General features: G+C 37.1%; 1 protein-coding gene and 1 pseudogene across 1 annotated transcript; both read right to left on the bottom strand.

The window, feature by feature from the left end:
- Window positions 1-867: 867 nt before the first annotated feature.
- Window positions 868-4,173, bottom strand: LOC118045889 (PWWP domain-containing protein 5-like; annotated as a pseudogene).
- Window positions 4,174-8,104: 3,931 nt separating this feature from the next.
- Window positions 8,105-9,034, bottom strand: LOC140954736 (uncharacterized). The gene has a single exon (XM_073405418.1). It carries the CDS (start codon window positions 9,032-9,034, stop codon window positions 8,105-8,107), a length of 930 nt encoding a protein of 309 aa, XP_073261519.1.
- Between the last annotated feature and the right edge of the window lie 9,200 nt (window positions 9,035-18,234).

Genomic DNA, 18,234 nt, shown 5'->3' with positions numbered 1-18,234 from the left:
AGTATGAGCCAAACCCAAATTGACTATAAGTTTATTTTAGTGCATTATCACGTGTGTAACTCTATAACTCATGTTAAGAAAGCACGATAAAAATAAAAATACAACTTGATTGAATATATACTCAAATGTTGTTTTAAAAAACTAAAATATGAGTAGATTAAAATCATATATATCACTTCCTTGTAACTTAATCATACCTACATCAACATTCTATCCTACTTAAGCATTCCAATGCAAAGAGAAACAAAATGAAGACAACAACATGCATATAGTAATGGGCTAAAATAGGATTATTACAAATAGAATCCTAAGTTGTGACTTTATGTATAATTTAAAGTCTAATAAGTTTTGCTTTTCTAAAAGGTTTATAAGTTTTAAAATACATCTTAAATAAACCTTAACAAGAAAACAAAATTATAATTTCTAGAAAAAAAAAAAACTAACAAAAAATCCAAAAATAACAACAAATCTAAGAAAAATAACAAAACTAGTTTAAACATCATTTTTATGACCTAATTTGAGGTCTTTTAAATCTGGCTAATTATAATGAGCCAAGCCTCATGAAATTTAGCTTTGGGAATCTTTTGAAAAAAATTTAAGCATAATCTAACATAGTTGAATAAAAATTTTTCGCTGGTGTGGGATTTACTAGTTTGTCATAATTAGTCTTCCTCTCAAGCTTAGCATTGTCCCATCTATTAGGCTGTTTGTATGGTCAATTAATCCTGACCAAGTCATATGAGAATATGACTGTTTAAAATCTTCATTTTCCACAATCACAACGACATCACATTCATATTGCATTTGCTCAAGACTATAGGTGTAGCTACCCGATCGTAAGAGATCATAAAAAAACAAACACACAAAAAAGCGAGGAAAAACAGAAGAAAGCTGTGAGAAAATGTTCATGCTCCTGGTTTGAATTCCCAAAATTACTTTCAATCTATTCATCGGAGTTTGAGGCATCAATTGGTATTCCCTCCGCAGAGGATGCCTCTTTTTGGCTGCGCTTTGCTGCATTTGGGGAAGATTTACCATTTGTGGAAGCAATGTACTTGAGGCGGTAGCTGACACTGTATTTCCCAGCACTGCTGAAGGCTGTTTCTGTATAAACGCATCTGCGGAAAACCACTTTAGCACGCTTGCTCTTCTTCAGCACCCGGGTCTCTGTTTCCTTTCAAGCTCCAAAAATGGCCTAATAGCCTGTTCAAATTTGTTTCTGAAGGTGCTGCATCCAAATCTGCGAAATTTATAATCAAAGCTGTTGGACAGGTATCTTTAGCCTTCCCTTCCAAGTGATCTTTGGGCTTGCCTGCTCCCAAACCTAGAATTCCACCAACAATTTGTTCTTCACATTCCAAATCGGGACCCACCTGAACAGCCGATTGTTTCCCGAAGGTGGGAGCGCCCTTTTCAGTCGGAGTCTTCACTGGAATCTCTCCAGCTTCATTCTTATTCTCAACTGACGATTGATCTTCAGGATTGATTTGAAACGTTCTGTCAGTCCATTATGAATCTTTCATATTCTAGGAATCAGATGTTTTCGTTTCTACTTTGGTTAATAATTCTCCAATATCACCACCAGAAATATATTCAGGTAGGACTGTATATACCGCTGTGAATTGAGTTATCTATGCATAATGAATTCCACAAAGAAACTTACAGATTTCAGGAAGTTGCATCCCTTCATAGATCTCTGCCAACCAGGCAAGTACGTGACACCAACTCATCAGGCGAAGCTGATGTTGACAAAGATAGGGTAGGGAAATCCGGGATGAGAGGGGGAGAAAGAGCCGGGGGAGTAGAGGAAGGAAGGGGAAAGATAGATAGCCTAAATTCAATTATCAAAGATTTAGGAAAGATAATAAAAACATAAACAGAATAAGATGAAAAACACTACTAAATTTTATGATAGCCTAAGATGACTAGATTTTCCTATAAAGAAATACAATACAACATTCACAATATATAATCTCTACATTCTCACGACAAAAATCTAGAAATCATTCTCCATCAGAATCATTCTTTTTTGAATACATCATTTTACTTTTGCATTTTCCAGAGGCAGACTTCTCCTGGCTCTTAGCCTTCACTGCAGTTTTTTGACAAGTTCCATCAACAGATTTGAGTATAGGCGTTGACGTATTCAGTTGGCTTGCTACCCTAAGGATGCTATCTCCAACCCTATAGGTTTTCTTAGACTGTGAGGAACCATTATCAATCCCTGGCGAGGAAGGACTTTTGCTTTGTTTCATCACTGAGTCATCAGAAATAGAATCAACAGCCTTCCTTTTCCGACCTGAAGATGACTTGGTCATCTCGCCAGTAGCTTCACCATCCAAACCACCTTTACCTTTAGCAGCCGATGAGCGCCTTTCAGCAATAAGGTCAGCCAAACATTTTTCTTTCTCGCTTGGATGTTCATCGTCCCCATAAATGCGCTTACGCTTACGCCTATGCAAAGAGTGATCTTCACTTTTCGGCTTCTCCTTTCCAACCGTGGTAGCAGCATTCTCAACCTCTTCACTGCCGTGTTTAACTTCTGGTGATAGTGGAATCTCTGCATCACTCTCTAGCAATTCACCAAGGAATTGAAATTCAGGCAGGTGACAATAACCCTTCCAACGATTGAATGCCAACAATTGGGATCGTGCTGTTACAAACTCCAGTGTGTCAATTCCACCTAATGGCAATTGGCCTAACTCTTTCACGTAGTCATTTAGCTTTGTTGGTTCAAAGGAAGCAGCACTCGAGAAACTATCTCCACCATCCCTTCTACAAGATTCTTCTCGGATTCCTGGATTGACAATTATCTGAGTTTTTATCTTGCTATACCCAGGCATGCAAGGACAAGCTAGCCCAAACTCTACCCGTCTAGAAACCTCGTCCAAAGCACAATGAACAGCATCATGAAAGTCCTCTAAATTGCTCTGTTTCTCCAATAGCGAGAAGTTGCATCGGAATGGCTTTATCTTTGACACTTCATTCCAAGCAAAAGTTTGATCCCCAAGGTATGCTATTAAATAGCTATCCTTTTTAAAATACTTCTTAGCCTTCTTTGACGCATCAGCACAACCAAATAACTGGCCAGGCCACCAGGGATGGCTCCTCACTTTACCCCATACCAGATCACCAACACCCAATTCTGCTTCTTCGGAAGCCATTTTTGCATTCCCATCTGCACCCACGTAAGGCTCCGAATCCGCAACAAGATTTAAATCATTGGATTCAAGGTTCTCATTTTCCTGCAAAACCCTTTCATCAAAAGCAGCAGCATCCTCGTTTTGACCCTCAGAATTCTTACCTTGTTCGTCATTGATTTCCATGCCCTGATTCTCAACACCTTCAGAACTAACCTTTGGTGAAACATTTCCAGGTTTTTTGGGAGGCAGTAAGTCATTCGCACTGTCTACTTTCACTTCCACGTTAGCATTTTCAACTTGGATCGCATCCTCCCCAACTGAACTTGAACTCACTACGCCACAAGCCCCCGCCTTCACTTCCCCCTCAATTTCACACGAACCATTTTCTTCTCCCACTACTTTACTCGAGTGTGTTTCGGTTATTTCCGCTGCTTCTCGCACAGAGGCATCACCAACACCACTTCCAGACCCATTTTCCCCTTCAAAATCAACACTTTTATAAACAGGATCCATCTTTCCCTCCCAGGCTAGCCCACCAACAGCAACGTCCTTCAAGTCATTACCCCCTTTAAAATCCTTAACTTCATCTACTACAGGCTCTTGGTTCTGACCCTGACTACTAGTAACAGAGTCCATTAGGGTTTCAGCATCAGAAGATAAACCCACCTTACTCTTTACCACAGAGACGTTAGTAAACCCATTAACACCGTCTTCTCGTTCACCGGAAACGACGTCGGAGTTCAAGTCGATGCTGTCAAGATTTGCAGGCATTTAACAAATAAACCCTAACAATAAAATAACCGAACCATTAAATCATAAATTAAAAAAGAAAAGGAAAGAAAACTCAGTTTATAACACAGAAAAGAACAAAAAAAAAAGTCTTAGAGAGAGAAACAATTACCCTTTGGTCACTCTCTTTCAGCTGCGCTGAGCTTTCTTTTCTTGTGCAGAAGTGACATAGAGAAGAGACAGAAGCAAAGAAAGAAACATGGAAGAGTCAACTGAGGTGAGGCCTGGATGTCAAACTGCCTTATATTTCGGTTATTTTTTCCTTAATAGCTTTTTTTAAAAAAATATCAGTGAAATAACTCGGTTTAATAAAAGAAAAATGGGGAAAACTGTGGCTTATCACTATTTAGGAATAGTAATATTTGGAGATAAATCAAAGCTACAGTTAAAATTATAAATATTATTAAAAAAAATCTTAAGAAGATAAAATTAATAATATAAAAAAAAGTTATTAATAATAATTTGATGGTAATATACTTTTTTTTTTTTTAAGGATAATAGATGATTTATTTGTTTTTTTATAGTAAGTGTGATTCATTTGAGTTATTATTTGTAATATTTTATTTTTGATATTATTGGACTCGGTTTGTTTAAATATTTTTAATAATACTAATAATATCATAATAAAAGTTTTTGCTGTCTCCAATATTCTATTTCATCAATTTTTTTTTTCATATTATATTATTTCATAAATATTTTAAAAAATATATGTCAATTAAAAAAAAATTATATTTCATTGTGATTCATACAAAGAATTTCGAGTTCCTTTGTATCTGCATTGTTCGCAGATCAGGCATGCATGTTGGAACCTTAAGAACAATTAATAAACCTCACAAGATTGATGAAAATGCTTGATGATTATTTGGAAATCAATGCTGCTTAAATACAGCTTCTTACAAACAGAAATTGAGAAAAACTAGCTACTGTTAATACGTGGATTACATCACACATATTGTGGCTGGAGAAGTGGTCTTCTTTGACTGCCACAATCCCTAACAGATAGGGATAACTTTTATTCTGCAAGACTCCTTCAAACATTTCCTAACATATCCTCCCTAAACTGAGCATGCTTTGTGTATGCTCAGTTTAAATTCTTCTTCTCTTGTACTCCTAAGAGCATTCGAAGTTTTACAAAATCTTCGAGTTTGAGTGGTTTTGTCATGATGTCTGCTAGCTGCTCCTTAGTTCCACAGTAAATGAGCTCTACATCTCCCTTCTTGATAAGATCGCGAATGAAATGAAATTTTACGTTGATATGCTTTGTCCTCCCGTGAAATACTGGATTCTTGGATAATTTGATGGATGAACTATTATCGCAGAACACCGTAACACATTTGCAAAGATCTTCTTCAATGCTGTTTAAAACTTCCCTCATCCAGATACTTTGGCATGCACAAGCTGTGGCTGCTACATATTCTGCCTCGGTAGTTGATAGAGTAACTATCGGTTGCTTTTTAGAGCTCCATGCTACCGCACCATCTCCCATCATGAATACATATCCGGATGTACTTTTTCCTCCATCTAGGTCACCCGCAAAGTCACTATCCGTATATCCTTTAAGAGTGTTATCCGAGCTTCTTTTGTAGAAAATACCAAAATTCATTGTCCCCTTCAAATACCTGAGTATTCTTTTTGCGGCTAGTAAGTGTCCTTCCTTCGGTACAGCCATGAATCTGCTTAAAAAACTTACCGCATACATTATATCAGGTCGAGTTGTTGTGATGTATATAAGGCTGCCAATCAATTGTTTGTATTCGGTGCTGTCAATTTCTTCTCCTTTCTCTTGAGATGATAGCTTAGTTCCTGGAACCATTGGATTGTTAACTGCATTGCAGCTGCTCATTCCGAACCTTGCAAGTATTTCACTTGCATATTTCCCTTGACATAAGAAGATCCCAGCCTCTGTCTGATGTATCTCAACACCCAAAAAATACTTCATTCTCCCTAGATCAGTCATATCAAATTCTGATTGCATGGAAGCCTTAAATTCTGCACACAACTTCAAGTCATTTCCGGTAAATATTAAATCATCCACATAAAGGCTTACCACCAAAAATCTTCCTCCTTCCTTTTTCATGAACAAAGTATGTTCATAGCTGCATTTTTCGAAAACCTTCACCAGCAAAGTAGTCCTCTAGCCGGCTGTACCAAGCTCTAGGGGCTTGTTTCAGTCCATATAATGCCTTCTTTAGTTGATATACCTTCTGCTCCTCTCCCTTTCGAATGTATCCGTCAGGTTGTTCAATATAAACAACCTCCTTCAGTTCTCCGTGAAGAAATGCGCTTTTTACATCCAGCTGGAATACTTCCCAACCTCGCAGCGCAGCAAGAGATAGTAGCATTCTGATAGTGTCCCATCTAGCGACTGGCGAAAATACTTCGCTATAGTCTATTCCTTGTCTTTGTGCATAGCCCTTCACAACCAGTCTCGCCTTGTGTTTATCGACTTCGCCTTTTTCATTCAACTTAGTTTTAAAACCCACTTCACTCCGATCTTCTTCATCCCTTTAGGCAGCGCTACTAACTCCCATGTATTATTTTTTTCGATAGCTTGTATTTCGGCGTCCATGGCTTTTCTCCATTTGATGTCCTTCACCGCTTCATCATACTTCACTGGATCTTCTTCAGCAGCATAGAGCACCAAGTATTGCTCTTCTTCTTCTTGCTCTGCAAGATCTTCACCAGTTACATAATCCTGTAGATGTCTTGGAGGTATGCTAATTCTCCTTGTCTGCTCCCTTCGATTTTCTTGAGAGGATGGGATAAAAGCTGGTCTCCTTGTTTCCTCGTTTGTGCAGCAGTCTGTTCAGCAGTTTGTTCTCCTGGTATTTCCACTTCATCTCTGTCTGTTGTAATGCCATCTCCTTCTTCTTTGTCTGTTCCATTGAAAGAATCTGTATCATCCCATGTTAATTCTTCATCATTTGTCCTCCCCCAGTTCCATGTCTCCTCCTCAGCAAAAATTACATCTCTACTGGTAACAATCTTCTTGCTCTCGGGATCATAAAGCCTATAGGCTTTGGATTCTTCACTGACTCCCAAGAATACACATTTATAGCTTTTATCTTCTAGCTTGATCCTCTTCTCATTTGGTACATGCACATATGTAACACATCCAAAAATCCTGAAATGTGCTACATTTGGTTTGTTTCCAGTCCAGCATTCTTCTGGGGTTTTATTTGTAACTGCTGCAGTAGGGCTTCGATTGATGATGTGCACAGACCAAGTTGCTGCTTCTGCCCAGAAACTCCTTGGCATTCTTCCTTCCACAAGCAAACAACGAACCATGTTCATGAGAGTTCGGTTCTTACGTTCAGCAACTCCGTTTTGCTGAGGAGTGTATGATGTGCTGAGCTGCCTTTTTATTCCCTGAGTGCTGCAAAAATCCAGAAAATTTTGGGAAGTGTATTCCCCTCCTCGATCGCTCCTAAGACACTTGATGCTCATTTCTGTCTCTTTTTCAATTTTAGTTTTAAAATGCCTGAACTTCTCAAAAGTTTCTCCTTTTTCGGCAAGCAGATAAATCCATGTTTTCCTGCTAAAGTCATCGATAAAAGTCAGAATATACCTCTTGTTACTCATGGTGGTTGGAGTGATTGGTCCACAAAGATCACTGTGAATGAGCTGCAATTTTTCTGATGCTCTCCAGTTAGCTTTCTTAGGCATTTCATCCCTGTGTTGCTTCCCTTTACTGCATACTTCACATACTTTGTTTGTTTCTTTAATTTTCGGCATCCCTTCAACCATTTGCTTGTGTTCCAAGCACTGGAGTCCCTTCTGATGTAGGTGACCAAAACGTCTATGCCACAGTCCAGTGAGATCTTCTTGTGTTACTTGCAGACATGCATCGTTGTGTTGTTCAGCAAGCATAACAAACATTCGGTTTGTAGTCATGTGAGTGTGCACAATCAGCCCCTTCACTGGATGAAAAAATCTTGCAGGTTCCCTTCTGCATTACTACTTTCAACCCTTTCTCTAGTAGCTGCCCAACACTTAACAGATTGTTTTGTTAAGTCTGGCACATAGAAGACATTACTTACAATCTGTGTTCTTCCTTGTACTTTCAGCTTCACGCTTCCTTGTCCCATAACTTGCATTCGGGCATTATTTCCCAGCTTCACAGCGTGTGAAAAAATTCTCATCCAAGCTAATAAACCACTTCTTGTTGCCTGTCATGTGATTGGAACATCCTGAGTCGATGAAACCAAACGTCTTCTCTGCTGGATCCCCCCATCTGCACATGAGCCATGAGGAGAAGCTCTTCTTTCATCATCCAGTTCCACGTAATGTGCATTTCTTTCCCAGGTAGGACATTCAAATTGAAGATGCCCTGGTTTATGGCATTTATAACATGTTGCCGTAGTTCTGCCAAATGTTTGTCTTCCTCTCCCTCTGCCTAGTCCTCTGAAATGGACACCTCCTCTGCCCCTGTTGATTCTGCCTTCTCCAATTGAAGCATGCAGTGCTTGCTCCTCTTCTCGAGTTTTATCCAGCCTCTTGAACTTGGCTTCATGCACGACAAGAGAACTTTGCAATTCATCAATTGTCATTGTGCTCACATCCTTGGATTCTTCTATCGAAACCACCACATAAGTAAACCTTTCTGTCAAGGTTCTAAGTACCTTTTCAACTACCTTTGTGTCTGGCATAGTCTCCCCATTACTCCTCATTTGGTTAGCTACTGAGGTCACTTTAGCAAAGTATTCGGTGATGGACTCACTTTGCTTCATCTGCAAAATCTCAAAGTCTCTTCTCAGTGTGTTGAGAAGAGATTTCTTCACTTTTGCATTTCCTCCAAACTTGCTCTTCAAGGAATCCCACACGATCTTCGAAGTGCGCCTGTCTAAGATCTGTTCAAATGTAACCCTATCTATTGCTTGATATAGATAGTGTTTCACTTGATGATCTTTCATCTTTGCATCATCATGTTGTGCCTGCTGCGTGGTGCTCAATGCACTCCCAAGAATCGGCTCCTGAATACCGATTTCCACAAGACTCCATAGTCCTTTTGCTCGCAGCAAATTTTCCATCAACTCACTCCAATGATCATAGTGTTGACCATCGAAATGAGGGATCTTCGTCAGGCTCTTATCCTCACTCATTTTCTTCACTCCTTGTTGTCGAGCTGCACCCTTTTATTGTGCTTAAGTCTATTACAGTCAGGTAACCCAGTAGGGGCTCTGATACCACTGTTGGAACCTTAAGAACAATTAATAAACCTCACAAGATTGATGAAAATGCTTGATGATTATTTGGAAATCAATGCTGCTTAAATACAGCTTCTTACAAACAGAAATTGAGAAAAACTAGCTACTGTTAATACGTGGATTACATCACACATATTGTGGCCGGAGAAGTGGTCTTCTTTGACTGCCACAATCCCTAACAGATAGGGATAACTTTTATTCTGCAAGACTCCTTCAAACATTTCCTAACATATCCTCCCTAAACTGAGCATGCTTTGTGTATGCTCAGTTTAAATTCTTCTTCTCTTGTACTCCTAAGAGCATTCGAAGTTTTACAAAATCTTCGAGTTTGAGTGGTTTTGTCATGATGTCTGCTAGCTGCTCCTTAGTTCCACAGTAAATGAGCTCTACATCTCCCTTCTTGATAAGATCGCGAATGAAATGAAATTTTACGTTGATATGCTTTGTCCTCCCGTGAAATACTGGATTCTTGGATAATTTGATGGATGAACTATTATCGCAGAACACCGTAACACATTTGCAAAGATCTTCTTCAATGCTGTTTAAAACTTCCCTCATCCAGATACTTTGGCATGCACAAGCTGTGGCTGCTACATATTCTGCCTCGGTAGTTGATAGAGTAACTATCGGTTGCTTTTTAGAGCTCCATGCTACCGCACCATCTCCCATCATGAATACATATCCGGATGTACTTTTTCCTCCATCTAGGTCACCCGCAAAGTCACTATCCGTATATCCTTTAAGAGTGTTATCCGAGCTTCTTTTGTAGAAAATACCAAAATTCATTGTCCCCTTCAAATACCTGAGTATTCTTTTTGCGGCTAGTAAGTGTCCTTCCTTCGGTACAGCCATGAATCTGCTTAAAAAACTTACCGCATACATTATATCAGGTCGAGTTGTTGTGATGTATATAAGGCTGCCAATCAATTGTTTGTATTCGGTGCTGTCAATTTCTTCTCCTTTCTCTTGAGATGATAGCTTAGTTCCTGGAACCATTGGATTGTTAACTGCATTGCAGCTGCTCATTCCGAACCTTGCAAGTATTTCACTTGCATATTTCCCTTGACATAAGAAGATCCCAGCCTCTGTCTGATGTATCTCAACACCCAAAAAATACTTCATTCTCCCTAGATCAGTCATATCAAATTCTGATTGCATGGAAGCCTTAAATTCTGCACACAACTTCAAGTCATTTCCGGTAAATATTAAATCATCCACATAAAGGCTTACCACCAAAAATCTTCCTCCTTCCTTTTTCATGAACAAAGTATGTTCATAGCTGCATTTTTCGAAACCTTCACCAGCAAAGTAGTCCTCTAGCCGGCTGTACCAAGCTCTAGGGGCTTGTTTCAGTCCATATAATGCCTTCTTTAGTTGATATACCTTCTGCTCCTCTCCCTTTCGAATGTATCCGTCAGGTTGTTCAATATAAACAACCTCCTTCAGTTCTCCGTGAAGAAATGCGCTTTTTACATCCAGCTGGAATACTTCCCAACCTCGCAGCGCAGCAAGAGATAGTAGCATTCTGATAGTGTCCCATCTAGCGACTGGCGAAAATACTTCGCTATAGTCTATTCCTTGTCTTTGTGCATAGCCCTTCACAACCAGTCTCGCCTTGTGTTTATCGACTTCGCCTTTTTCATTCAACTTAGTTTTAAAAACCCACTTCACTCCGATCTTCTTCATCCCTTTAGGCAGCGCTACTAATAAAATTAGTTATTATTAAAAATTCACTCGAAATATTTTTTAAAAATTAAATTTTTATTTTGTTTTAAATTAAAGTTTTTGGTTTTTTTAAATATTTTAATGTAATAATATTAAAAATAAAAAAATATTATTTTATTATATTTTCAATTAATTTTTTTTTAAAAGTAATTCTTATTAAATAGTATTAATGACCTTACCGCCCTCATTAATCCACTCCATTTATTTAATTACATTCCTCTTTGGTGGGTGGGGCCGTTGGGGGATTCACAATGTGAAGTCACGTGAATTGGGAGACAGGTGGACATTGGGGGGGGGGGCGCTTTCAGTGCAGCAAGCCAACAATTATATTGGGGGGGCGACTTTCACTGTAGCAATTATATTAAAATCGTACAATCGGTTCTGATATCGCGATTTTACGCGATTTCATCCGATTTTTACGATTTTACCTGATTTCAACCCGATTTTACCCATTTTCGATTTTATCAACCGATTCAACTCGTAATACATGTTTTGACTCGTAAAATCGTACGATTTTACGAGTCAAAACGCGATTTTGACAACCTTGGTCTGGATAATAATAAATACAACTTGGTTTTTCCTTGGACCATACATCTTTTAAGTACTGATATTTACGAAAATGTTTTTTGATATGGAGAAAGCTTGAAAACACAAACCCTAGGCATTTTCTGCTCGTAATATAGCCCTTGTTCTGTAATCTAGCAGGATGGCAATCTAGCTTTCTCACATGGATATGTTGATGACATCTGAAATCCATATTGCAGCCTCGCAAGAGTGCCGCATGATTCGATTTGGTTTGCATATTACTCGAGAAACCTCATGAATACTGGATAAAAGAGTCTCAAATAACATCATATCAGTAGGATACCCTGTCTGGCATACAGTAGTGCACCCTTCTGCATTGAAAACATGTTATGGAATTCAAGGTGAGTCTGTTCTGTATCATAAAAAGTTGCAGAAAACGTCTGTTGTCTACTGCTCTCAAGTCTGGGCATGCATGCATGAAGATTAGATCAATTTCAAAGAAGTTTTGAGATGAGACATGTATTAGAGTTGAATAAAGCATGTATTTTTAATCTTCAACACATGGACTATTTTGTATTTACAACTTCAGCGGCATGTAATTGGATTGTTTTCCAATAAATGGAAAATATTGTTAGTTGTTGGTGTTAAACTTATTGAGATTAAACACAAAAAGGAGACTAGAATTCTGAATAATCTGTATATTATGAATGCATAAAGTATATATAGGTTAAACTGAAAGTACTATTCTACCCTTAATAAATAAAATTATATAAATATTATTTAACATCTCCCCTCAAACTCACGATGCGGCAGCTACAAGCATCGAGAGTTTGACAACAAGAAAACGAAATCGAGAGATGGAATACGCCTTGGTAAAGAAATCTACAATCTGCAAGCAAGAAGGAACAAAAGGCAAAGTAATGGTACCATGCTTGAGATGATGACGAGTAAGATGACAATCAATTTCAATATGCTTAGTTCACTCATGAAAAACCGAGTTGTGAGCAATCTGAATAGAACTCTGGTTGTCACAATACATAGGAGTAGGATGAGAAAATGAAACTCCTATATCAGCAAATAACCAACGTAACAAAACAATCTCTTTGGTGGTAGATGTCATGGCACAATATTCTGCTTCAGCGGATGATTAAGAAACAATAGATTGTTTCTTGCTCTTCCAAGAAATAAGAGAATCACCTAAAAAGATATAAAATCTGGTAACAGACTTGCGATCTGTGAGATCACTACCATGATCAGCATCAGAGTATGCACGCAACTCCAAGGAAGAGGTGGATGAGAGTAAAAGACTCTGAAAAACTGTATCCTGAAGATATCGTAAAATACGAAGAACAGCTGCCCAGTGAATAGTAGTAGGAGAAGCAACAAACCGACTAACAATATAAACAACATATGTAATATCTGGACGAGTAATGGTGAGATATATCAAACTCCTAACAATAGTGCGGTATAAAGTAGGATCTATCAAAGGTAAACCATCAGAAGAAGAGTACCTTGTATTAACCTCAATAGGAGTATCAACAGTCTTGTTATCAGTAAGTCTAGCCCGCTCAAGAATATCTGCAACATATTTCGACTGAGAAAGAAGGTAATCTCTAGGTAAATATGCTACCTCAATACCCAGGAAATATCGAAGATGACCCAAATCCTTCATTTCAAATCGTCTAGCCAACTCTATCTTCAAAACTAAAATACCATCAATGTCATCACCAGTGATAATCATGTCATCAACATATAAAGACAGAATGATACGACCTGCATCAGTGCACTTGATAAAAAAAGCAGAATCATGACTGCTAGAAACAAAGCCAAGAGACGAGATCACAATAGAGAATTTCTCAAACCAAGCACAGGGTGCTTGTTTGAGACCATATAATGCTTTCTTAAGCTTACAAACATATCCAGAGTCATGTGAAATACCAGGAGGGGGTGCCATATAAACTTCTTCTTGAAGATCTCCATTCAAGAAGGCATTTTTAACATCAAGCTGAGAAATATGCCATTAACGAATCGAAGCTACAACAATAAGAGTATGAATAGTAGTCATTTTTGCAACCAGGACAAATGTCTCCTCATAGTCCATACCATACTATTGAGAGTATCCTTTTGCAACCAACCTAGCTTTGTATCGCTCAATAGACCCATCAGAATTAGTCTTGATCTTATACACCCAATGACAACCAACAACACTCTTACCAGGAGGTAGAGGAACTAGATCTCAAGTATCTGTCTTATACAAGGCAGAAAGTTCCTCATCCATAGCTTGCTGCCAAAGCGGATCAAGAATTGACTCTTTATAGGAAGAGGGCTCAAAGAGACAATAAATAGAAGCTAAAAAGGAAGTAAATGATGAAGAATAACAAGAATAAGCAAAATCTGGTAGTTTTGTAGACTTACGAATACTGATGGACTGGTGTGGAGGTGGATCCACAATCTCAGATAAAGCTTGAAGGGTTGTAGATGAGAATGAAGCTTTAGGTGTGTCAGAGAGTAAAGTACCAATACCTGCAGAGTCATGAGTACAAATTGATCGAACATGGGGAGAGATATCATTATCAGAGTCCTCAGAAAATGGATTTATATTAATAACATCAGATTTAGTCAGGTTATGAGTAGTGGATGGAATATAAAAGAAAGGTATATGCTCAAGGAAGACAACATGAGGAGACACATAAAGTTTCTGAGTTATTGGATCAAAACAATAATAACCCTTTTTACCTTCACCATAGCCTAGAAAAACACAAATAGCGGACGAGAGGATAACTTACTTCATTCTACATGAGGACGAAGAACGAAACAAGTACAACCAAAGACTCTAAATGAGGAATAATCAGGAACATACCCATATAACTTTTCAAAAGAAAATAGACTTGGACTATGAGAAGATGGAATTGTATTAATTAAACTTACAGCAGTAAGAACAGCTTCTCCCCAAAACTCACTAGGAACAAAGGCAAACAACAAGAGAGAACGAGCAGTTTCAACAATTTGCCTATGTTTGTTTTCAGCAACACCATTTTGCTCAGGAGTATCTGTATAAGAAGTTTGGTGGATGGTTCCATCTAAGGCAAGCAATTGGAAAAATTAATTAGAGGTGTATTCCCCACCCAAATCACACCTAAAACATTTAATCACAGTAGAATATTGAGTTTTGATAAGAGCTCGAAAAGCTGCATATATCTCAAAGAATTCAGAACGATGTTTCATTAAATAAACCCAACAATAACGAGTATGATCATCAATAAAAGAGACATAATATTGAGACCCTCCTTTTGTGGCAATAGGAGAAGGTCCCTATACATCAGAATGAATCAAATCAAATGGTGAAGAAGAAACAAAAATACTTCAATTAAAAGGTAAGGCGGAAAATTTTACCAATTTACATCCACTACAATCAGAAATGTCACAAGTTTTCAAATTTCCTAAAGCTCCTGTGAATGCTAAAAATCTCAAACGAGAAGATGAAATATGACTTAGACGGGAATGCTATAAACAAAAACTAGAAGATGAAAGACTCAAACGAAAGGAAGACAAATCAACGGTAGTAGCAGCAGCGACTGCAGCACTTTTAACTCATCCAAAATATATAGTCCATTCTCTCTACGACCTGTCCCAATCAGTTTCTGAGACTGTAGATCCTTTATACAACAAAACGAACCAGAAAACATGACTAAATAATCACTAGAATCACATATTTGACCAACAGACTCAAGATTTAATTTGAGTTTTGGAATAAGATAAACATTAAGAAGAGACAAGTGAGGGGTGACAACATAACCAACACCTGCTAAGGGCATATGAGTGTCATCAACAGTCATAACAGGAATGGAGGACAAAGGGGACACAGAGGTAAAAGATGAGGAATCTAAAGACATATGATGAGAAGCACCAGAATCCAAGACTCATTCAGAGTGTGACATACCTGAGGAACTACGAGACAACTGACCTATGAAAGAAGAAGCGGACATTGCTTGTGGCTGCAAGGAGAGAAACTTCTAAAATTGCTCAGCCAAAATATTAAGATCGGTAATAGAGCTTGAGGAAGCTACTGCTGTAGTATTGTGGTGTGGTGGTTTATAACCCTGAGGTGGTCTATGAGCATTAAATTGTGACTGATTGCCAGACTTCCAAGCTTGATTCTACTGTTTCAACTTAGGACATTGAGCCTTCCAATGACCTTTCTGCTTATAGAAACTGCACTCATCGAAGCCAACCCTTGTGTAAGGCTTATTCTGATGATTAGAGAATGGCTTAGAAGGCACTGCTAATATTGAAGGATTTGAAGCAGAAAGAATTCCCTTTTTAGAATAAGACTGAAGACGTATTTCTTCATCTAATAACTCACTAACAATAGATTCAACACAAGGCAGTGGAGAACGATGCAGAATTAAACCTCTAAGTCCTTCGAAATCACTACGAAGTGCTGTTAAAAACTGTACCAATCGTTGCTGCTCTCAACGCTCAATATAGGCACCAGATGCCTTTAATTCTGTTAATTTTGTAAGAGCTAATTGATCCCAAAGATCTATCATAGCAGAATAAAACTATTGAATACTCATATTCTTTTGATGGAGAGCTCGTATGTCATTCTCTAATTGATACTGTTTTGCAAAATTTGATTGTGTGAATAACCTTTGTAGATGATCCTAAACCTCTGCATACCTATCGAATCCTCAACAAAATTGTTGATCCAAGTAATAATCTTTGCATTATTTGCTTCCCATGTATCTATCAAAACAACATCCCCCTCTTCAATATTCTTAGGTATTATATAAGTTCCACTAACATACCCCCACATCTTCTTACCCTTAAGGAAATTTCGCATTACATAACTCTAATACGAATAGTTCTTCCCATCCAACCTCACACTCATAGACTGAAGCGAATCATCTCTTTCAATAGCCATAATCAACAGTCACAAAGAACCATAATGCAAAAGCAGCGGAAAACTAAATACCAATTTGCAGAAACTGAATAGAGATTTCAGAAAACTAAACAAATATCTTCTCAAAATTATACGATTACTCCAAAACACAAAATAAATTTGCAAAAACTGAACGCAAATACCAAATTATAGAAGCTGAAGGGAAGATGAAATACCAAAATAATTGCAAAAACTGTCGAAATACCCAATTTTGCATAAGCGGAAGACTTATTGAGATCAAACACAAAAAGGAGGCTAGAATTCTGAATAATCTGTATATTATGAATGCATTGGCTTAACCTAAATACAAATAAAGTATATATAGGTTAAATTGAAAGTACTATTCTACCCTTAATAAATAAGACTACATAAATATTATTTAACAGTTGGAACTATCATTATCTCTAGGAACAGAATAAAAAGATAATATTTGGCTTGCGTGTGCATTTAATGGTATGAAAGACTAAAAAAGGATCTCTCATGCAGCTTGATGCTGGATATGAAGAATATTCACTAGCAGCAAGAAAGTTACTAACAGTAAGTCTTCCTATTAGTGGTGTGGGAGCTTAGTAAGTTAGTGCTTCTGTGATCTTCTGATGAACCTGTTTTATCAACGTGGAGCTTTCTATTTTAACAAGTTACGCTTTCTGATCATGCAAAATGTAGCATCAGTTAATGGGAGGCATAGATATGAGCGTAAGGAATGGTTCTTTGGTTTTCACGGTTGATACTGGATATAAAAAGGGATGTTGATTCCCACTTCTTTGCTAATTTATTGCTTATGCTAGAACACTTATATCTTCCCTATGTGATTTATTGTGATCTCTTCTACACTGAGAGATTTGATATAATTTCTATTTTGCAATTATAAATGCAAATTTATTTAATTTTGTTGATATTGGATGACCACAACAACAACAGAAGTACTACATACGGATATCATTAGGTTTTTCAAAACACATATACGTAACAAAAATGATAAATTTAAATTTTTTTCATGAGTCACAAAGATCTTATCAGATAGATTTAGAATTGTTTAAAGTTTATAAAAAGATCACTTGAAATTCAGATGTTCTTTTCAGTTTTGAATAATTACTTCAAGAATGGGTTTTCGCAAACCACAAATTGTCCAAGTATCCGGTCTCTAATGGTAATCCATACGAACCATCAATAAAAAATTTCTTAAGCCCTTTTAGGAAAGAGGGATTACTATATCTTTGAGTGCTAGCTTTTTTATTTATATTTTCAGGTGTTCTGTAACTTATATAGTTTCTGTACTATTTACTATTAATAGGGAAACTCAAAAATCCTATAAATAATAAAATATCAATTTGCCCCCTGAATAATATCACATATATTATTTCAAGATAATTTTAGAAATTTATTTAATCAAGTCTTTATTTGATTTTTTTTAGGTTTAAAATTATAATTCTCTATATAAATTACATGATAGTTCTCAATTTCTAAAACTTATTTACAATCAAGTCACATTTGGTTAATAACCTCATTTTAATTTATAACCAATGATTCTTATGTGTGTAAGTCATTAGGTTCCCTAATAAGTTTGCCTAAATATAAATAATAATCCTAAATAAAATAGGATTAAATAAATTATTTGATTGAAAATTAAAGATCAAGTAAAATGCCTAGCAACATGTTATGATCTCATAAATATTTGGAAAGTCATAAGTGGTTTGACTTAACATTTTAGTGATCAATTTCTCAGTGTAATTATTATCCCTTCATTAACAATATTCTGATTTAGACATTATAACATGAAGTGTGTCTACTCTGTCAAATCATGTTTGTTCTCAACACCATGATCATTGATTATTTGAATAAGATTTGAAACTTTTTTCAAATCTCATTCCACATTACTAAAGGATTTAGAATCAATACTATT

Source organism: Populus alba, chromosome 16 (assembly GCF_005239225.2).
Source record: "Populus alba chromosome 16, ASM523922v2, whole genome shotgun sequence".
Lineage (NCBI taxonomy): Eukaryota > Viridiplantae > Streptophyta > Magnoliopsida > Malpighiales > Salicaceae > Populus > Populus alba.
This window is presented reverse-complemented; position numbering and strand designations above follow the sequence as displayed.